Source organism: Orbicella franksi, chromosome 4, assembly GCF_964199315.1.
Source record: "Orbicella franksi chromosome 4, jaOrbFran1.1, whole genome shotgun sequence".
Classification (NCBI taxonomy): Eukaryota; Metazoa; Cnidaria; class Anthozoa; order Scleractinia; family Merulinidae; genus Orbicella; species Orbicella franksi.
Genome location: NC_138148.1, coordinates 24,196,361 through 24,219,554, shown reverse-complemented (window position 1 = coordinate 24,219,554; position 23,194 = coordinate 24,196,361). Strand labels below are relative to the sequence as shown.

At 39.3% G+C, this 23,194-nt stretch overlaps 2 protein-coding genes and 1 pseudogene across 3 annotated transcripts in view; 1 reads left to right on the top strand and 2 right to left on the bottom strand.

Moving 5' to 3' along the window:
* LOC145485005 (uncharacterized) overlaps positions 1-23,194 on the bottom strand; it is a 105,088-nt pseudogene that overhangs the window by 56,961 nt on the left and 24,933 nt on the right. The window lies entirely within an intron of this gene.
* Positions 7,895-19,441, top strand: LOC145483766 (uncharacterized). Its single transcript, XM_081462305.1, has 2 exons — positions 7,895-9,333; positions 14,966-19,441. Exon 2 carries the CDS (start codon positions 16,346-16,348, stop codon positions 16,787-16,789), a length of 444 nt encoding a protein of 147 aa, XP_081318431.1. The 5' UTR covers positions 7,895-9,333; positions 14,966-16,345; the 3' UTR covers positions 16,790-19,441.
* On the bottom strand, positions 9,331-14,966 carry LOC145483765 (uncharacterized). Its single transcript, XM_081462304.1, has one exon. It carries the CDS (start codon positions 14,596-14,598, stop codon positions 12,259-12,261), a length of 2,340 nt encoding a protein of 779 aa, XP_081318430.1. The 5' UTR covers positions 14,599-14,966; the 3' UTR covers positions 9,331-12,258.

Below are 23,194 nucleotides of genomic sequence, written 5' to 3'. Positions count from 1 at the left end.
TGAAAGCGGTGGTGTTTGAATGCCGATCACTGAGGAAAGTGAGTCGTCTGACAATGAACTGAAAGGAAAAGCTGTAAGCAGATCAGATTCGTCAAATCCACAGGCCGACTGGGGTTGCTTTAATAAACAGCTGTTGCAAATCCATGTCTTCGGGTCTCTTAATTGAATAGATTTGTATTCCTTGGCTGTCACTTGACCACATTTCATGTGATAGTTTAGACCAGACAAGTTGCAGTGTAATGCTCGGTGGTTGTGAGCGATTGTTCTTGAGCACATTTGACAGCTAGGTTTTGTCGTAGGAGGACCGGGGTTTGGGCATACACCTCCACTGGTTGTTAGGCGCATTAACTGGAACATGGACACAGAATTTGGGTAGCAACTAACTCTTATGTTTGAGTAGCCTTTGACTTTGAGTTTGTTGAGTCCAAGATGGCGTCTGTTGTTTGTTAAAATCGTACAGTCTAAGCTAGGTGAAAACTCATCCCGCCGAGCTGTTTGAGTTATAGCATCGAGCGCTGAATGGCAAAGATCCTTAACATCATTTTGAGGATGTAACCAACCCACTTTGATGAGGCTTAGGACGAGAAGGAGACAGTATAGTCTGGAGACCTGGTTTGCGTGGCCGCCCAACATGGCCGCCCAATCTCCACCCACGTGTACTTTGTACTGTACTATTTTTGTTTGCTGGAAGAATTTTAGTCACGGTAAAGCTCAAGGAATGATGCAGATAAACAGTCCATGTGCAAATAAATACAATAATACCTTAATTTCAGACTGGACATCTGGTATGTACAAAGGTTTAAATAATGTATTAATGAACCCGCTCTTACGAGACTTCTAGAGTTGGCTGTTGGGGAAAGTTTGCGTTGTCCATATCCAGATGTCTGTCTTGCCTTTCATTTAGTTTTTGTAGTATTTTGTTTTTCGTTTCTTCACTGTATTCTTATTTTATTTTTTGTACTTTATTGTAATTATGCCTTTTAAAGGCAAAAACCAAATCAAAATTTAAAAAAAAGAAAAAAATCGAAATTCTTACTGTGGCTTATGATGGCTAACATACATTATAATCATACCACTATGCTTGAGAAAAGGGAGAAAATAATTGCCCTGGAGACATCTGGTTCAAAACAGGCATAAATCACAGAAGAAGTTGAATTATCACCTCAAACAGCCGGTATCCAATATTGTCAACAAATTCCTTCAATGTGGGAACATATTTCCTTGGAAAGCCTGCATAGAAGGAATGAACACAAGGCAAAGCGTCCCTAAAAGTTTCGGAGACATGTAAACTGTTGTTCCTGTCAATATTAATAAATGTTTGCAAAAAAGACCTTTGTATGATATTACGATTTGTTGGTTGTCAATGCCTTGTAGAAACGGTACAGCTTTATTTCACATGATTGATAGTATCTTGGTATTTGCTCTGTGGCTCATCCACATAAAAACTCACAAACCTGTCTTCAAAATATTGAAGTAACACTTGAAACATTTTGGAAAATCTCAGTGAGGTCTTGCCACAAGGTACCAAATGAACTGAGCAACTTGCTCATGCAGGCTGCAACTTGCTTGACTCAAACTGTCAATCAAAATACCAATGTCCTGGTGGAAGTTTGCAAAGTTCCCATAAAAAGAACATCCGGTTTGACTGTAAGGGGTACTAGAATCAGAAGTCTTGATCAGGACTGGCACGATTAGCAATTGCAGCTCCATCCAAGAATCCTGTTATGTGAATTGCACCTTTGAATGCTTTGAATGGTTTAAAAAAGATGTGATTTAGCGCAAAAAATGGTGTGATTTGAGAATAAATTGCACTTTTGAGAGCCGATCAGATTGCCAGGATCACCAGTGATTTAAAATGGGTGTAATAAAAACAGAAATTGACCACATACTATCCTAGATATTGCCTTCATTAAACACTGCATGCACCGGTCATATGCAGACATCATTGTAACTTTTCCCATAATTCAACACAGTGAGCCTCATCGATTACCCAAGTGGCTACATTCTCCTGAAAGACTTGCCCTTCCTTCCAGGTCTTGTCCTTCCTTGCTCAAAAGGGCCTCTAGATGGGCAAAAATAATTGAACATTGCCCATCTAGTATGTCCTCAGGGTTGTTCATCATCATCTCCGTCATAACTTGGCACAGTTGAAAACAACTGTTCCGTGACTTTATCTTGGCCCTTACCAGCAGACATATTTGGCAGCGATTCCTCTGCTATTCAAAACTTTCAAATGATCCTCTATTATTAAATTCAAAGGGCACACGACAATTATAATATTTTCTGGTTTTCTTACCAAGCAGAAAATACTGTAGAAGATGGAACATCAACGAATTCCCAAATCCTGTAGGTAAAATCCCAATGACATCTTGACCCTTTAGAATGTACTTGAGAAATTTTACTTGAAGGGGTTTTAATTTAAAAGGTGGAAAATCGCTACTATTCAAAGAAATTTCAACTTGTCGCAGCACTGTTAGATAATCAGGTCTCTCACCTTGCATCATCCTTTTGACTACTTATCACACTAACTGAAAATTTACGACAAGATATTACACCAGAGGTTTCTGGCTGTTGGTGGTTACCTTTCCTTTTTGTGGGGGCTTCAGCCTCCACTATGCTACCATCATGGAATTTATTTGTCTACCTGTCACGTATCATGAGGTCTTCTGGGAGAAATCGAGTAGGCTTATATGACATGATCATTCGATACGGCAGCCATTGCTGTGTACATGTAATATTTCAGATATTTTTTGACAGCTTAGCATCGCAAGTCAAGGTAGGTTATTTTCCATTTCTAAATTGCTTTGCCCCGTTTTTGTTATATTCTCTTTCTTCGTGTTCTCTTTGTTATTTCAGTTAGATCTTCGTGAGAAAATTTCTTCAGCAATACAAGATTTGTTTTTCTCACGCAAGCCATTAACTTATCCAGGCTCAGCTTGTGTTCAGTGTGGATTGCACGGGAGAAGAATTTGCTTTTGCAAGCACCCACCTTCTTTATCCAAGCGAGTGTCAGTTATTGGACTCTACTGTTATCAGGTAAATCATGTACATGTATTTGCACTGTGCAGTTATTCTGAGCAGCTGTGAATGCAGTCAAACTGCTGAACTTACATGTATTGAGCTGTTTGTTAACTACATGGCAATATTAACTGCGAGTATGCGGACATCAATTGAACAATACCGGTCAAGAAAGCGAAGGATGCTTTATCACATGTTCAACGGGGATGGATTCTTACCATGTCTTGGCTAAATGTGTTTTACTTGACAACATTGAAACAAATTCTGGACATGTACAGAAATGATGGCCTACATTTTGTCTACATCCCATTGCTTGTAAGGGGAAGTGAATGATGTGGAGAACAATCCAGGCCCTGCAGTATTTAATAACACTAATCCAACAACCACTGTGTCTGCTGGCCACAAGTCAAGGAACTGACAGAAGCACACTTTGGTGAAAGCGTTGGTAAGCAGTGTGTTGCAAATTATGTTCACTTGATTACAGTTAAAATTTACCATCAAATAGAAGACACTGTACTCAGAATATGCTTATTGGATCGAGCCTATACAGTTCTACAAAATATAAATTCTGAACAAAAAATGTGTATTTGTCGTTAACTAATATTCCAGGAAGTGCTTTGGTTTTTGTGAGAATGTACATTTGATGCAACGTAATGCAATTTAATACATTGTTCATTATTTTTACTCTTGACGTGAAACAATGCCCAATATGTCTCTTAAAAATTCACTTGCAGAAGCATTTTCAAATAATTTTCTCAAACTCATCAATAACTCATCAAGTTTAAACAATGTAAATCATAACTGTGATGGTGTTTAGATATCTGATCTTATTTGACATAGATGTTGTAATTTTAAGTTGTCTTTATCTCCTTAGTTTTAGTTTCAATTGAGAAGATAGGTGTACTTGTGTATATAGTGTGTCAAACACCGAAGACCACATTCTATCACATTTCCAACACCTCAAATTTTGTCAAAAATTCTCAGCTGTGTGTTATATCTTAAAGACTCTTCATATTTGGAAATGTGGTTAAACACAGTCTTTCATGCTTGATGTATTACATCATTGTTACTACAATTGTTGTTTGTTACAGTTTTAAAGATGTCAAAGCACAGCTTTGACATATTTTTAATTTAACTTTGAGGATTTGCATGGGATACCCCTTTCATTTGGAAGATACACTTTGGTCAGCATTAAAGAGCTTAAAAACCTATTATATTTGCAATTGTCTTGTTCACAAACATGGACAGGTCCTTTTAAAATGAAAGGTGTACTGCACATGTCTTGATTTGTGGTTGTCAAGCTGATATGCAACAAGTTCAACATGGCCAGGAATGTGATTACAGTGAATGAATGTGTGTACAAGAAATTCTCCTAAAAATGCAGATACCAGTTGCATTGTGTTCTTCAAATAACATTTAATTAATTAAATCCCACTATGAATAGCACAATAAAAAATATGTTATCTTATTGTATAGTAAAACAGATACAACCGATCAAAGTAGTATTGGGTTTGACAAAACAGTTATAACACCTACAATGAGAGACATCTGTACCAGGTCATGTGAGCATAAGAACTTAGTAAACCAGAGTGAAACACACTGAGCAATGTGGAACACTCCTTTGGACATAATTTTTAGCGGAGCTCTGGTGGCCCGAAGGGCCGCCAGGCGGAGCCCCATACCCATATAAGGAAGAAAAGGAAACCCATGAGTTGATTTTCTCATGGTTATCATGGCTAGCGGTATTGCTCGTGGGCGCGTACGCACAACGGCGACGACGACGACGACGATGATGACGGAGTCGCGCAAGATGGCCGTCATACTCCAGCTAATAGGTTGACAGAGTCATGCACCCTCGGTTTGTAGCGGGAGAATGCCATTTTTCTTGGCGGGATATTTAAAGAAAAACGATAGCGGAGGTTGATCTAATGTTTTTAAGACAGGGTTGCACTGAAGCAAAAAACCGAAAGCAAGAATTAACAGGCAAAGAAGTAGCGAAGAAGATCGCGAAAAAGACTGAGTGGGCTAGCGCTGAGGAAGGAGGCGAAACAGTACTGAACAATGCCGTGAATTATAGCTAGTCAAGGGCTAGAGAAAGGAGGTGAAATAATACCGAAGAATGCCGTGAACCAAAGCTAACGAGGGCTATAGAAAGGAGGCAAAAGTACCCGACAAACTGATTCAGAAGACTGCAGAACTCCCCATGGCCAAGTTCAAAATTCGCACGAATGTGATGCTGTGCAGCCGTGCAAGAAAATTCAAAAGTCACATGATTTGGTCAGGTGATGAACAAGAGAAATCAAATGTACCTGAGTGTTTTAGAAAAATCACAGAAATTACAAAACAGTAAACATAGCGGAAAGAAGGGGTTGATTCGTTGATCTATCGAAAATATAACGTCAGTTCAGTCTTCACAACTTTTGCTGCAAGCTTCTGCCTGGAAGATTTACACTGGCCGAACTGAATTGCGAACTTACGGTAAGTGACTTTTGTTGTTGCGTTTGCTATGAAAATTAACAAGTTGCCTCGGCGATATAGGCTTAGCTAAGCTTATTTTCAATTGGAATCCATTAAAAGTCTTCCTTATTTGAAGCCATGCTGCAAGAGATTTTAAAAATTGCATCATTTTAATTTCGCTCGTCTCTAAACAATAACACGTGGGTCGCTTTGGAGGTTGCTGTAAGTTGTAAACAAATTAAGTTTTCTGTCGATTTTCGTCGTCAACTTAAGCTTATAACCTCACGTCTAAAAATAAGCTTAACCAAAACCGTACTTGTAAACACGGCCGGGCGAGTTTTGAAGTTTTCTCTGAGTTAGTTTGCACTGCCGCTTCGTAGACTGCTAAAATTACTTCTTCTGTTGTTGAAAACCAAGAAAGGTCTACAAACCATTTTAAGCCGAAGCGAACAGGATTTGCTAAATTTACTTTTGTTCCTATGTGAATATTTGCATATTGTGATTACAAAGTATGGAGATTTCCTCGTTTTGTTAGTTCAATTTATTTGGTTTGGCGAAATGCTTTTGTGAATTCCAAGGTTAATTTGGTTGAAGACTGGTAAAGCTACTGCCGATAAAATGACTGCAAAGCTAAATTGAAGGGGTGCGTGCAAAAAAGCCCTAAGTGACATTTTGGTCGATTTTCTGATTTTTGAATAAACATGCTGGATTTACCATGTACTATCATCTGACAAAAGTTTTTGTTCCAAAACTCGCTAGTTTTCACAGTAAAAGACGTTTCATTCACGCAGATTTATTCCCGCGAAAATTACAGTACCTTTACCGCCAAATACGTCACCGCTCATGCTGCAATTGAGGTGGTAATTGCCTCGCAGTGCATACAACCTTCGAGCAATTTGTCCGCCATTTTGTTTCTTTTCTTCGAAGAGGTCTGGTATCTAGAGAGGCATATAAGCTGTCGTATAAGCCTAGTGAAAAGACCCTCTTTACAGTTAAATACGGAAAGTTCACGACCATTACCGAGCGGTGTTCGCGTGAGTCTCGCCAGACATCACACTGCGAAGCAATGTTCCAGATGCCAGATCAAATGATCACAGCTTGATAATCTTTAACAGACACAAATGATTTCAGTCTGTTTCCAATATAGAACAGGTTTTATCGAGTTGCCTTCAAGTCTCGCAGTTTGTCTGAAGATTTTTTTTGAATAGGTGCTGGAAGATATGACGAAAGGGTAGATTTCACTATTCTTCAGGCAGTTTTTTCTTAGCGAGGAGAAGCATTGTGTGACCGACCACATTATGGCTGCGAAGGACACAACTTTTGCCTGGGTTTTATTTTACGAGAGCTTATTGTTCTTTTCAGCTTTTCGCGTCGCTTTCAAGGAAAACGAGGCCAAGAAGTCGAGTCTTTGTAAACAGAAATTCATAAATTCGGGCTAAATAAAAACATTCTAATTAAGGTTTTTATGGTGCGAATGTGTAATCTTACATAAAATTTTAACTGCAAAACGCTTGGAGAATTGTCTTGTTGCTTTACCAAAACACTTAAACACATGAACTAGAGCGCTAGCACTATGGCGCTATATAAATAAAGTACCTATTAATATTATTATTATTATGACTGAGTCTTTGCACCTTGTAACCATGGCCGGTTTGCGGCGGGTATGTGGCATCGGACGTGTTTTCACTACGCCGGTTGTCTCGCTTAACATTCCTGAAGGTGTTTTGGTTGTTTTCATGAGACATAAATACTAAAACATGTAATCACCTAAAACCACCTACAATGACCTACAACGACCTAAAACCACCTAAAACCATCTACAACCACCTTCAATCCACTTAAGATGTTGTTTTGTGCCTCTGATCGCCTGCGTGAATACCGGAAATGGGTGTCTCTGGGGGGAGCGGTCCGGTTTAGTCCCAAAGAACTACAAATCGATAGGAACATTACCAGAATATAGTTGCTGTGCTTTGAAGCATTATCCCATAGAAGGAAGGTTGCATGGGTTCTAGAAAGGCCACAATTCTGGTTCAACCAAATGGTTTCAAACAGTATGCAAATAATATTTGGCGAGAACATTTCCGTTCTCCGAAGCAAACGTTCCAGCTTGTTTGCAATTTGGTTAAACCACTTCTAAGTAAGTTTTTTTCTGTTTGCCATTTGTTTAACCGACACGTAACACTTAAATGTTATGTCCGTGCCTTTGTACATTCTTTCTAAGTGTTAGTTTACATACCAACATTTGCTAGTCAAGCATGACATCTGCTTTCACTGGAAATTTAACCCAGACGAGCGCGCAAGTTGCAAAAAAGGCTGAGAGAGAAGTGCTTTTCTAGCTATATTTATGCGAAGGAGAAGGTATTTCTTCCAGAGGATTTGGTTAATGTGCCCCAAAATGAAGATTCAACAAAATGTTGTAATGCAAGAACTCGCTCTGCATGTCGATGCGGTGTCATAGGTAGGGTCCTGGCCAAGGAGCTGGAGAATCTAACGGGACCGTTGGAATGGTAAACTGAAATAAATGAGGAGCACTGAACTTGTCTGCCGTTTTAAAAGTTCAGTTTCGCAAACTGAACCGCGATAGGAGCGTCTGGTAAATACTATTGCCGGATTCTTTGACAGGCGTCTGTCACTACGCTCAGTGTGATTGGCTGCAGCATTTACCAGGTCAAGTTATACCATCTCGCCAAGTAGTTTAACTTGGCGTGAATTTCCGGTTATATTGACGAGTAAATTGCTTGTTTTTTGTAGTGAAAACAGCGTGTATTTTTAACTCACTAAACTCTAAACGAACTGTTTTGTCTGCATTTCCGGACTTTTCCGACTTTATCTAGCCAAAATTGTCCTAGTGAAAACACAATCAGGGTGGGTCAGAGAGTTGATGCTGTCGAAGAACCCCAAACTGCTCACCGTTTTTTCGCATACTGTTTTCCAGTTAGCCCGGCTCCCTGCCTGATTATAAATCAAACGCCTGTTAGGCTAGGTTTACGCATTTCCACACTATTACTGAGGAAGAACTAGGGATAAATATTTATTTTTATAAAAAGCTTTACTTCAGGGAAAATTGCCAACTTTACTAACTTTGGCTAGAAAAAGTCGGAATTTCTGAAATGAACTAAATTGCACGCAAACGCTCAAACATGTCCACATCTGCTCAGCGACTCAATGGTACAAAAATGTACATACGTAGTTCAGGTTATCTATTTCAGTGCAGTTCCACTCAAAATTGCATCCGATAAGAACTGGATTAGAAACTGTCATATTTCTCAGGAAAAATAAAGAGGCCATGAAAAATTAGGTATATGTAAGAAAGGGCTACGCAACCATGTGTGGCCAATAACGTCAACAAAACTATCTGTAATTATCAACAACAAAACCTACACTATTTCTTAACTATGACTGCAACTAAAATTTTACAGTTCTGTTACGGTGAATGGTTTACGTTCCAACAAATGTCTAAACAAGGCTTACTGCTTTTTATTCTGTTCACACATGCTTGTGTAACGCTTGTCTCGCACACACAAATATGTGTCAAGTTCCTTAAGCATCCAATGACAAACATAAACGTGTTGTCATCAAGAAATGCATAGGGGATGATTAAGCCGGTGAGTTGGCTGTTGTTCCTGACAATCTCTGCGATCTCCTCCTGGTCAAAAAAGTAACCCTCTTGACAATCCAGTGTTGTCAGGGACGGGCAGCCTTTTACAATTGCCAGTACGCCTCTCTTGCCGAATCCACAGACACCTTCAGGGGGGAAAGCAATATACCTAAGTTTCCTAAGGCCCGTTATGTAAGGTACACACATCTCGCTGATTTGAGTTCCGGTCAAGTGAAGTTCTAATAGCTCGCCGCTAGCTTGTAGGATGCTCGATAAAATTTTGTCCGTGACACTAGTCCCTGTCAAAGTGAGGCATGTCAGCCTGCTCAGTTCCGCTAGCAATATACATGACCCATTCAATGAACTACTATTAAAGAAGTCGACTGTGATGAGCCTTTTTGAAGCGGTGAACAAAGAGGTGAGTTGATGATCTGCACAGTACGACTTGGTCACAGAGATATTTCTTAGCAAAGAGTGATCGTAGAGGAGAGAACTCCACCTCCAGGACACTGTGCGCAAAATTATTCGCTCTGCAAAATGGATGAAGGAAAATATTCTTAGCACAATTTCATCAGGAAGTTTATCCATGACTCCGTTGTGGTATCAATCGTGCGAAAGGCAGATGACCAAGGCGAAAGAATGGATATTATAATAGGGTCCTGGCATTTTTAAAAAAGGTGCAAAATTATTCCAGGAATTACCGGTATCCAGTCCTACGCCCAGAACATAGCGATGTCTTTGTCCACAGTTAAGAATCATTAACAGAAATAGAAATATGGTTATTCCCAGGTGAAGTCCATTTTGCTTATTGCCTTGATTAGCAACCATATCCATTAAGTACCCCTTTTTCCTGCACCAAGGGTTGGAGTTGACTGTAGAATGTGGAACAACCGATTCGATGCTTCAAGACTAACCTCAGGAAAAAAGAACCTAGCTGAGGTCGACCGTAGCCTGTGGATTTTGAAATGTTTGAATCTACGATAAATAAAAATGTGTTCGCACATGACCAAAACAAAGCTCGCAGCCAGAGTATCAAGCTTTCCTATTGGGGGGTGGTGTGGAGGAATGAGATGGGAGCTCGGATCCCCCTTTCCTATCCAAGGGATATATCAGCCCGGCTCACCACTATGGGACGACGGCGGCTTACGGTACTTTGCGAAACGAAACGAAACGAAACGGTACTTTCTGAAATGGTACTTTGCGAAAGGGTACTTTGCGAAATGGTACTTTGCGAAATGGTACTTTGCGAAACATAGGCCGTGAAAGACAGAGACGATGAGAGACGATGTGGTGTCGAGACTATTACGAGTTCACATAAGAAACAAACACTTCACATGGCTTCACAATATTTTCGCCGTAGTTTTCCGCTACTGGCTATCGGCTTTACCTCGCTATGCTTAAATTAAAATTTGGGTCCGAGTTCGGTGTGAAGTCCGCATTTAATTTTAATGAGCTAGGCGGAAAGGCAAAATAGGTATAGGTCAGGTTTCGTTTTCAGTTGGTTTTAAGAGTGCGATTGGGGTTTGGAACAGGAGAGACCTTTCAAGTAAGCACACTCCCCAAAAGTTGCATTACCGCGTAGCGTGATATACGATATACGACATAGTATATACCATACGAAGTCAAAGGCCAGTGGCGGAACCAGACCTTCAACCAAGGAGGGGACCCGCTGGACTATGAATGTTGAATTCTGCGAAGATAATTCCAGCACTTCAAAGAAAATGCGCTATTCATGCTTCATGCTTAAAATCGAAATGACTCTTCATTTCCTGTCTGGCATCACATTTATTCGTCACGCAAAAAAAAAATGGTCATTTGCGAAACGATACCTTGATAAATGTTCATAAAGCGCGTAACTAATATTATTAATCATTTAATAATTTATTAGTGTAATAATTACTTATTTTTACTTTGCAATTGCTATTATTAGCATTAATTAAAATTAAAGCAAATCAAACAAGACAGTAACAGTAACAGTAACAGAAACAGTAACAGCAACAACAGTAACAGTAGCAATAACAATAACTGGACCATATAAGGTCAGCCCACTTATAATTAGTTTACATCAGTTCCTTGCCTCATTAGCATAAGGTGACTGAAGAGACTTATCCCTGTTTTAAATGCTTTATTCATGTGAAAAGTCGATTTGAGAAAAAATCCGGTACTTCCCATTGACAAATTTCCGTCTCTTGTACTATCCAGGAATACGCTTGCTGGTTTTCTGTGTCACGCAATTCAAAATAGATCAAAATAAAAATCGAAACCGGTCAATAGATAAAGCCCAGAATCTGGGAAATGAGAGAGGGTAAATATGCAGACTCTCGCGAAAATTCTGGTCACAGCAATTTTTCTTATGCGAGATATGCGGAGAAGTTTTTTTACCCAAATTTTTTGAGACTTGTATGGAGATGCCATGCTGGTGCCCATCCGTATGGGCACCAACATAGCGGCCGGAAACCAACAGAAACATCTGTCACTGAGTTTTGCTACAAAAGCGTGAATTTATCTCTCGAGGAACTCTAAAACATTAAAATATTACTTTTTCTAAGACATGAACTGTTTAGATGGCCAAGTTCCCCGAAATAAGTCACTTTTTTAACCATCATGGCATCTAGGCCATCATGTAAATGCCGTGTCACGCAAAAGCTTAGAAATTCAAGCGTAGTATATCACAAAACCCATTGAGAGCGAAAATTTGCATGAATATTAGTTTTCAGCTGCTCTTATACATCATTTAAGTAACATCTCAGGAATGTCAATAGTTTTGTAGTTCGAATTTTGGTGACGTCATGTGAAAACCAGCTATTGATTTCTAAAAACATACATCAACAGGATCACCGAAACTTATTAATTAAAATCATTGAAGTTTTGAAATGTCAACAGCGTCCAACAACATTAACACGATTAACTATTTCCAGATTTACATTTCAATCTTTTTACGCATCGTTCACCAAGACAAAGTTTTACCCGAGACTTAAAAAAAATCAAATAAACAAATAAATCGAGATTCCGTGACCTTTCAGTATAATAGTGGAGGCCCCTTGACGGAATTGAAAACACAACAGCGAATACATGACTTATTCCAAAGCGCTCTGACTTTTCATGATTTCCTGTATTTCTAGAGCATCATTCTCCATCCTTAAACCTCTGCGCGGGCCTAAAAATTAAGCATATAATAAACCCCCCTAATTTGATGCAGAACAGTCAGAGCCAGAGTATTCGGTGTCATCATCACTTTCTTCACCTTCACCTCTCAGACAAAGATAAAATCCGCGATAATTGGGTATTACATGCTGGGATGCAATTTTCTTGAGATCCTTTAATTTGCCTGGCTTGAGGGGAATCTGGCTGTGGTAAAGCTGTGCCGGTGGACTTGCGATGATGTTATTTTCGCTGCTTTCCCTTTTAATAAGGCGTACTTTGATCCAGGGCTCCTCTGATGAAAAGGATCTCCTCATCCACACTTCATAGGGATGATGGACCATAATTTTTCTTCCCTCGCGATCCATCTCTGCTCCCCAACCAAAATTGAGCCACTGGATTTCTCTCAAAAGGACGCGGTTGCCGTCACGATCTTTGTTCTGTAGAGCATATCTCTGTGCCACAGCGCCCTTGAAATCGAGGAAGTCTTCCTGTTGCATTTCCACTACCTGAAATGGCTTCTTCAGGCTTGCTTCTCTGACAACTTGGTACCATTGGGAGGGAATATAGACTTCAGCACTCTGCTTCCTTTTTTCAATAATGCCAAAGTCACGGTCATTCTCGAGGTAGGTGTGGCCTCTCTCCAAGTAGATGTGGTCAATTGATTGATAAACATTGGCCAGATGAAGATCGCTTAACATTCCAAGAATTGTGAGGTTCTTATTTTGGCCTCCGCAGCTATCTGAATAACTCACGAGGGAACGCGCGCCTGTGCGAAAACGGTTGAAGAAGGTGTTAAGGCAGGAGGAGATTTCAGATGCTCCATGTTTAGCCAGTGCCTCATGCCACATGAACATGTAGCCTTGTTCTGTGACACAGTCATGAATTCCGAAATTGTAGGTCCATAATTGTCTCAGATAGAATATATCGTTATGATTGAGATTGGGTGTGGGCAAATTTTGTTGTAAATCGAAAGTAATCATGTCGATGGCATCTTTTGAATTGAAAGTAATATCATCTGATACTACCTGACGTTTTCCCTCCCAGCTCTGCCTGGACTGCTCTCGATCGGCCGATTTGGACTTGTAGCCATTGTCTGCCTTTGTTTGATGGGCCTTCAGATCTTCTTGTGCTTTTTGCCTCTCTTCTTCATCTTCTGTGTTTGTGAGAATTAAATTCAACTTTTCACACTGCGCACATGTGTCGGATCTGGGCCTTCCAAAACCTAAGTTAAACTCAGTATTAAATAATTCGAGATACTTCCGATAGGAAACTTTAGGCCTTAACGGTTGAGGGGGTCTTCGTTGTTCCTGACGAGCTCGATGAACTTTGCGTTCGTGCACTACTATAGCGGGCTCAAATTTCTCGAGGTACAGTTGGTACATTCTGTGGACGCTAAGTCCTTCCTTCAGGTAACGTTTCTTGTTGTTGCTATTGCGAGAATAATGGGAGGCTACCCTCGGGAAGGACTTAATGTGATTTCTCACATTTTGAAGATGGATATTCGTCACTTTCTTAGGCCTGTTGCCATGCTTCCCACGCATGTCTGGTTTGCAGACTGCGCTCTGGCGAAGATTCTTGACCCTGGTGTATCCAATACCGTGAATACTGAGAAAGGCCTGTCGGCAGACCTTGACCCTTTGGTTAATGCTGGTGACAACAAAATACTCAAAAGAGGTCAATCTTTTTCCTGGCTTGTCTTTTGCTGACCCCAGTTTCCCTCCAGCTCCACACCGTTTTACGTTTGAAGCAACAATAAGACCCCTCAAATACTGGTTCTGTAGTTCGTGAGTTCCCATGTGATTAAATTGCATAATCAGGTGTTCTCGTTCTTCTTTGCTAACTTGTTCAAAGCATTTTTTGGGGCAACTGCATGGTGGTCCTTGCTTTCGCGGCGATTTGATCCTCCCAGATGTCATTTTATAGCGGGTACCCTCAGCTCTGGCCCTCTTCCTCACATTCCTCTGCCATCTCTTGGGATTTTTTTTCCTTTTCCGGCTTCCCTTCAGCCCAGGGTCGGACGCCGAATCATCGCTGTGGTTGGAACTTGATGTGCTTACACCACGGTTTTCACAAAACTCACGACTGTTGCTACCCTCTGGGAAAAATATTTCCTCCCTGGTGTACCCTGAAAAATCACCCTCTTCATCATCACTCGAACTCACGCTTACTTCTACAGAAGGCCTTCGGAAAAGAAGTTGACGCCTTGCATGTCGGCAGTCTAGACGAGTGAAGCCTTGAAAATCTTCCAGAGAAGAGCTAGAGCTCTGAAACTCAAATTCTTCGTCAGGGTCCACAAAACAGTAAGGATCGCGGGGTTGTGGTGTTTCATTTAAAGCAACCAGTTGTTCATCAGTGGTGTTCTCACTAGAATTCGTAGCCATAAGTCAGTCTCGTGTTGTGAATTGCGCGAAGCAAGTATGAATGGATGAAATCAGTAGAATCACTGGTGACACTGATTGTTCGCGTCAATTTAAAATGTAAGGAGGGAGGGTTGAGTGGTATGGGTGGAAAGGGGGCAAGGTTAGGATACTTTTGTGCGGTCAAAACCTTTCTTCAAAGGGTTAATAGCCACCTACTCGGTAGAAATTGCAAAGCTACTGTTTTGTGTACTCTTGCTGGGCAAGTTTTTTTTTCACTAACTCCGTTGAAAAGGGAAACACCTTACAAGATAGTTCTCAATCTGTTCTACTATCTTCACTACCCACGGTAGGGGTTTCACCTTGAACAACCTTGCATACATGTACACAGTTGAACCTCTCGTAAGCGACCACCCAAAATGTCACGTCTGAGTGGTTGCTTAGGGGAGGTGATCGCTTACGAGAGCATAGACCAAATTGGGTAAAAATTTTGCCTGATTAGCATAAGGTGACTGTAGAGACTTGTCCCTGTTTTAAATGCTTTATTCATGGGAAAAGTCGATTTGAGAGAAAATTCGGTACTTCCCACTGAGAAATTTCCGTCTCTTGTACTATCCAGGAATGCGATTGCTGGTTTTCGGTCTCACGCAATTCAAAATAGATCAAAAAAAAAAATCGAAACCGGTCAATAGATAAAGCCCAGAATCTGGGAAATGAAAGAGGGTAAATATGCAAAGACACTCGTCAAAATTCTGGTCACAGCAATTTTTCTTATGTGAGATATGCGGAGAAGTTTTTTTACCCAAATTTTTGGAGACTATGCTGGTGCCCATCCGTATGGGCACCAACATAGCGGCCGGAAACCAACAGAAACATCTGTCACTGAGTTTTGCTACAAAAGCGTGAATTTATCTCTCGAGGAACTCTAAAACATTAAAATATTACTTTTTCTAAGACATAAACTGTTTAGATGGCTAAGTTTCCCGAAATGACTTTTTTAACCATCATGGCATCTAGGCCGTCATGTAAATGCCGCGTCACGCAAAAGTTTAGAAATTCAAGCGTAGTATATCACAAAACCCATTCAGAGCGAAAATTTGCATGAATATTAGTTTTCAGCTGCTCTTATGCATCATTTCAGTAAATTCTCAGGAAGATCAATAGTTTTGTAGTTCGAATTTTGGTGACGTCATGTGAAAACCAGCTATTCCGTTACAACACCTTATTATCCAGTTTGCGTTCAATTATTTGTCCACTGGTCGCTTACAGGAGGCTAAAAACAAAAGAAAATTTCAAATTTCTGGCTCTAAAAGTGGTCGCGGTGGCTTGCGAGAGGTGGTCGCTTACAAGGTTTCAAATATAGTGATTTGACTTTGAAAATTTTGGTGTTTTTGAAAACTGGTCGCTGAGGAGAGGTGGTCGCAACCGGAGGTTTGACTGTATTTTCATCTAATTGGGCGACTAGACAAATTATTATCTACAATACCACACCCTAAGCCTGGGCCAAAGTTTACAAACTGGTCACGCTCCTTCTACATGTCTATCAAGATTTTGCTCATTCCGCTTTCTATCTATATGTAGTTAAAGTTATTCTGGCATGCCCTCCTTTGCAAGAAATTCGTTTCAAAACGAATTTATTAGGCTGAATAAAATCTTATTTAATGAGACAATCTTCTTGGACAATGGGTGGTCATAAGACATCCGACGGTTGCTAAGAAGTTTTCCTGCGGGCGTATATATATGATGCCACCTGCTAATTCGAGAGGGAGAAATGGCTGAATCGAACAACAAACCGGTCTGTAGGCAACTCCTGACATGTGTGAGGCCGGAGAGCGACTCTAGCTCAGAGGAGGAAGAGATCCCTCAATTTCATAAAGGGATTCTAAAGCAAATTGAAAAGATTAAACAAATGCTGAAGAAATGTGAAGAAAAAGAACAAGTTGGGGAAAAGGAAGATTCCAATCAGATCAGTGGTAACGGGGAAGACGAATTCGATTACGAGAAATGGGTTGAGGAACAATGTAAAAAAATTAAAGAAATAGAAGAAGGAGAGTTCGACGAGAAGACAATGGAAGCAATGGTAGAAGAAAGTGATTTAAGTCTAGTGTCATTGGCACGGCCTGCCATTGAACTTAAGCGGTTTAAATGCAAGGTAAGTGCACAACTTAGGCAAGGGCCCGTGCGCACTAGGCCGACAAAATTTGTTTGTCTCTAGCAAAATTGCGACAAAAATTGTCTCAGTCAAATTTTCAATTTGCTAACCGTTGGCGCACTCGAAAACAGTAAAATATTTGTTGACCACAAAGTGTCAATCACATGGCGAAATCAGAGGTAAAAGAGAGATCAAAGCGAGATAAATCATGGCGCGTTAATTTGAAAAATCTCTCAGTTTTTACGCCTGCCAAAAATTTATCATGCTCCGAAGCAGGACTCTGGCGCCTTTTACGTTTGACAAGTTGGTAGGAGAATCACCTTGAGAACTTATTTCGCGGAACTGAAAACAAAATTTTGTCTGATGCGCGCACAGGGCCCCAAGTCGTAATACAATGTAACAGTTGTTGTGGGTTTGTGGAAGTCATGAAGGCTAAGATTCTCTCTCTTTTGACTGTTAGCTTCCTGATGCCGAGGACACTGACCAGGAAAACTTGGACATGAAGCTCAGCGAATATGCCCTCGAAAACTTGAGGAAGTGCCCCTGGCTTGAGTTCCCAGATTGGTTAAATGAATGACTTTTGTTAATTAAAGCTTTGTTTAAAATGAGTAATTCGATTTCCTAATGATTCTTATTTTCTCAGTTATTTTACATACTGTACAAAAAACACAGATGTACACCGACTATACAGCGTGCATGTATTGATTAAACTTTAACTACAAGACATTGAACCCATGGTTCCTGATGGATATAAAATGCTCTGCATATTATTTTAATATAACATTAAAATTTTAAATTTATTCAACAGTGGAAATATTTACCCGAGGTTTCCCAATGGGTAATTGTCTTGGTCTTCGATCAGCTTGGGTTTCCGGTCAGGTCATATTTTCTGGTTGCACTGCAGATACCCGAGGTCAGCTTTTGACCTGGCAGTGTTTATCGAGAAATTTAATTCATCATGGAAATCGCGAGCTGCAAAACGTGTGGTTTGCAAGCAGTCGTTCTTTTAGCGATCGAAAACTTCATTTTAAGAAGAATGCGTAGAAGGCATCTGCTCTTCCAATTAAATAGTAGGGATATTTAGCGCATGCTTTTGATAACTCTCTTGCTCCGAGTTCACAGGAATAAATAGCCGTTGTATAACGCCGCATCTTGTTTAATTTGGCATCTTCTGGTCTAAAGTTGGTGTGAAAAAAAAAAAAAACGAATTACAAAACTATGCACCACTGAAAGTAATCAAGTAATCACAGTTAACCACGAAAGTTGGTCATACTTGTTGCCGTGTCTCTCAAATATCTGATTCCTGCCGCGTTATTTGGCGTAATTTCAGTGCAACACCACAAAAATGTGCCCAGCATGAGCTGCGGCTTCCTGTTTTTACCATATCCTTTGAACCGATTGGCTAAAGTGCTGTTATGGTTAGATAAACCATAGATACACAGTTTTTTCCCCCAGACGTGCCAGTTGAGGTAAATAATGTTCAGCGTTTTCTTGATTGCATAATGACAGTATGTCTGCAAACTCAAATTTGTTGTCCATTGTTTATGAATACCAGTTTGTGCGCTTTTATCCAGACCATAATGATAATTGAAGTGAAATGTATTAGTTGTAAAAAACATTCTAACACCTAAAACCTTTCTTAAGGAGGAACATTTTCTTGTTTCACTGGTTTTTCATCTTACGGGAAACAACTTTGGACAATGGAAAATGAGCAAGGATCAGCAAGTGACACGCGCTTCATAATCACTCATGCGAACATGAAAACGATCATTACGAGTGTATTGACGAATGTTTGCGACGAGACAGGGAGCGTAATCCAAAGGTCGGTGAGAAGTCATTGCAATCTCTCCTTTCCTCACGCAGGCTCGTGAGCAGACTTCAACTAGTTCCATCTTAAGTAGCCAGTTTTAGTCATCCTACCGCTCCAGTACAGTCAGATAGATTGAGCCCCCCCCCCCCAATCAAAGAAAACATAACAAAGAAACAAACAAAAATTATACCCTTTTTTGGTAATGCATTTGACAGCTCAAAATAAAACAGAGCAAGAGAATATAGCGCATTTGTCAACACTACGAAGCGGGGACATGGTTTTACCGATCAAGTTGACTAAACATGGATCCTCTTTCCTTTCGGGCGAAAAAGGTTTACGTAAAAACAAAGCCAAAGAGGAATAAAATCAGATCGCGATAGGCGCTTGTCAGCCGATCGAAGAATGGGGGTAAGAAAAAAAATTGTGCATGCGTGTAAGAAGGACGAGGACATATTTCCAATGGCTCGCGCTTTCTGATCCACGCGGAATACATCTGGTTATAACCCTACCACTGGCCATAACAATATCTATTGAGCAAGTAAGCATATCAAATGATAATAATTAAATGTCCGCGAGTAAATATAAGCGTTATAACTTTAGATTTCACTACTAGGAGTCCACGTGACACAGGAAACGTGGGTTCTTTCACGCTTCAGTTGTTTAGTTCTATATTACAGACACGAGTTAGCTATTTATTTCTCCTGTTTTCATTGATTTCATTCAAAGTTTTTTATTTCTATGGGTAAAACGTCTTCATGAGCACGACAATAGCTTTCTCTTTATTTTCCAAGACAGTACACGTTCTTTAAGTCAAGGAATAGTGCTAAAATTGCATGAAACAAGAAAATGCTATTTTACCGAAAATTGACTTGGAGTCACTTAGGGCTTTTTTGCACGCACCCCTTCAATTAAGCCGTCGGCAAAAATACAGACTCTCAGTAATATTCAAATTTAAGCATGAATAATTTTTAAACTTTAACACTGCAAGCTTAAATGAATTTTCTTTATCCTCTCTTTTATTCGGTCACCTTTCATTGAGAAGGGATTTGCTGTTGATACTCGAGCTCAGATGTAGTGATATGCATCTTGTGTTTATAACGTAGATTTCCTCGTTTTATTTTGTTGTCTGTCCAATTAGTTCGGTTTGGTGAAATGCTTATATAGTCCAAAATGTCGAGTAGATGATTATGCATGGCAATCCTGTCTGCAAATAAAGCCCTGCTTTGATTTTGATTGGCTATTTCATTTTATTTGTGCCATTGCTTTTGGTTGGGGGTACATGGACCCTATTTTCTTAATAAGAGGTTATTCCCCAATGCGGTATTTGCACTTAATATGGAAATGTTCTTAAAAAGTGAGATGGTACTAATTAACTTGGTAAATTGAACAGTGTAATAGAAGTTGTTGCCCTGACCATTTCTCGGTAATAAGAATAACTTTTACATACATATATACACAATTCAGTTGGAGAGAGCACTCTCCTATCTCCACTCTATCTCTCTCTGCTCTCTTCTTCACATTAATTTTTTATTAACTAACTTATTAAATGAATGTCACTGACTGTTTTCTTTGTTGTGCATGCATACTTTTTTGCTTGTTGAAGAAAGTTTCAATTTCTTCCTGGCTGTACAGTTTCCTTTGTCCTGCCCTGTACCAATCCGTTTGTGATATAACTTTGTGAATTCTCTATTCTCCTTAAATTTTATCTCATCAGGTTGATAGAATGCACTCTCAGAGTGTTCCATCATTGTCTTCAGCCGCTAAAATTCTCCGGAAAAAAGCAATAGTTTTCTTAATTTCCTTTTACTTTGTGTTAGGACTTTTTAGCATGCCTGTAACTGGCCCATGGGCATTACGGGAGAATAATTTTCAAGTAAAGAATTACATTGGTTTTAGTGTTGAGTATTTTAAATTGTTATGAATTAGGCATTTCTTTTCCTTTTTTTATATTTTTTATTTAGTTGGACGCAATGTTTTATGATTTTACCGAGGTATACCATGTAAATGTAAATAATGCACTGGAATTGGCCAATCAGAGTGTACATTATATCGGCTTTAAACACAAACCATATATAATAAATGACTTGTATGTAAATGATATTTTTATTACAGAGAACTGGACAGGGCAAGAACTTCTTCCTCTTTTGTGAATTTATATATTAATTCCTCTCAGTGCTGTCAAGATGTCTCAGGAACCTTCATTTCTGATAATCTATTATTTTCCACCATACCTACAGCACAGTAGCTCACCAAATCCTAACTGACAGGCCTTCTGATATTACACGATGGTGCGATTTTGCACAATCGATCTCAAATCACATCCGATCGCACAATTCATGAAAAATCGCATAATTCGCAAAAGAATGCACAACATTCCTAAAATAAAACATAAATCAACAAGTGTCTTAGGAATTCCTGCATAAATACGCGATTTTTAAGACGATTTACCTTGGAAAAAGCCTAAAAAACCTTTGTCACCTTCGATTTTGTAAACATTCGAAGCTGCAAGGCGTTATTTTGCATGTCGGGGGCCTGGTACGAGTCTTATTCTTAAAGAGTCGCCTATTGGTGAAACACAAACATGCCCTTTGTTCAGATTAGCCAATCTGAATGGCTGATATATGCACATTTGGACTCAATGGAATTTATACGTTCAATTGGGAATATGGTTTGTTGTTTAGCAGGAAATGATTCAACATTTTTAACCAAATGGCTTGTTTTACTGGCTACATTCATCTGTGTAGACGTTTGCTCATGGAATGTTTTCGTCACCTTGCAAACTTTAACCAGTGTGATTTTTGAAACGTGTTGAAGAAAGTTTTGTTCGTGACAAAATTTCCCGCAGTCAACTTGTACAGTAGAACCCCGCTAACTCGAGTCGGTTTACTCCAATTTCCCCTGGATTTGATCAAAAAATTTCAGTCGTGACTCGAAGAGTCCCCTTTGATTATCAACTACTGTCTTAACAGGGAGAAAGACTGTTTTGTTATGTTCAAGCTAGTTTTGTTATACAGTACATATTATGAGATCAGTTGTGAGTTTGACAGACTGGCATATGTTATAAATTAACCTACATGTACTGTGGGGTTTTATATAAGTTTATGATCTGCCTGCTTAATTATGGATAGAATAGTATTATTGTGAAGCAGGATGAAGTGTTTAAAAACTGAAAATTCAATGGTGGTTTTATTGATGATCCTTACAAAATAAATTTAAAAAAGTTGGTTTATTGTATTCAGAGATATAATACTGTACATAAAAACAAAGCATAAGAAGCTAATCGTAGCATGCAAGAATATCAATAATTATTGATCATTCATTTGGCATGTTAGCTGTCTCCATTCAACTTTTAACTTGGTGCACTGATAGTGCAGAAGACCTTTTTTATTTATCCCAACTAATGTCGATTAAGATGCATAATTACTGTTCCTTTGTGTTCAAAGTGTCTTAAGGGCAACAGTAACAGCGCTACAATTATAGCAGTGTTATTGAGTATGAACTTTATGGAGGATTTTAAATTTTTATTTTTTATGATTACAGACGACAACAAAATATACATGTGTATACATAACCTGATGTTGGTGTTGGTTACAAACTGTGGTTCATAATAGTCATCCTATTACAGGGGGGAAAAGTTCAGAAAGGTTAGAACATTTCTTCCCCCAGCACACCTTCTGTCTATAGGTGCAATAATTGAGAGGTTATATATATATACAAAGAGTAATGTAAAGTTACTGTATAAACTTAGCATTAAAATCTGACATTTGAACGACTCCTTTGCTAAAATTAGTCACGATTTAATTGTTATCACTCCCTGTGAATTCATAGAGATTCCAGAGGCAAATTATCACCTAATGTGGAAGTCCTGTCTTCAAGTGAGGGAAAATGACACAAAAGAGTTACAATGAAAGTAAAAAGAATTGTGAATGTTGATATGGTGTACATTATACACCATGTAAAGGTATTTGGTGAGTGCCAAAGGCATAACATTTCATGTATTGCTTTTTCAGGACAAATTATATAACAGTGACGTTTTAAAAGGTGTGATCACAAAAATAATGAGTACATTGTCCAGGCATCACCAGTTTATGGACAGCATATGCAGACAGTAAGAGGAACTGTAAGCACCACGTAAGTTAGTTTTATGCTTATGACTTTTGTTCTTGGATTTTGTGTCATTTCATCACAAGAATAGGTAATGAAAGATGCAATAGTTGTTGCAATATATTTTTGAAGGAAAACTTATAAGTCTGCCTATGCTGGATAACAGCCATGTGTAAACTGAATGTGAAACAAACACTCTGTTAAAGATGGGGCAACCCTAAAACCCAGCAACCGGGATTGGGAATCTGGAACCAAAAACCGGAATCCAGAAACCGGAAACCGGAATCCGCAAATCAAAGAAAATAAGTTCTTCAAATGCGCAAAAATTGTTTTGCTTAGCTTTTCGACTGTAAAAAGTAAGCTGCCAAGTAAAAAGGACCTCAAACTTAACCTTTTTTGAAACAAAAATTCTCCGTCTGTTGAAATCGTGCGACCGTTATTTCTAGTGAGGGCTATGATTATGAGAATTCTCAGTAAAGTGCGTCTTAATTTTATTCCAAGCACCTAGAGAGCGTCTAAAATAAGCTTGCTGGTAATTGCCATTTTGTTTAATA

Coding starts and splice junctions, on each gene's coding strand:
- LOC145483766 (XM_081462305.1), top strand. CDS start 16,346: ATGGCTGAATCGAACAACAAACCGGTCTGTAGGCAACTCCTGACATGT.
- LOC145483765 (XM_081462304.1), bottom strand. CDS start 14,598: ATGGCTACGAATTCTAGTGAGAACACCACTGATGAACAACTGGTTGCT.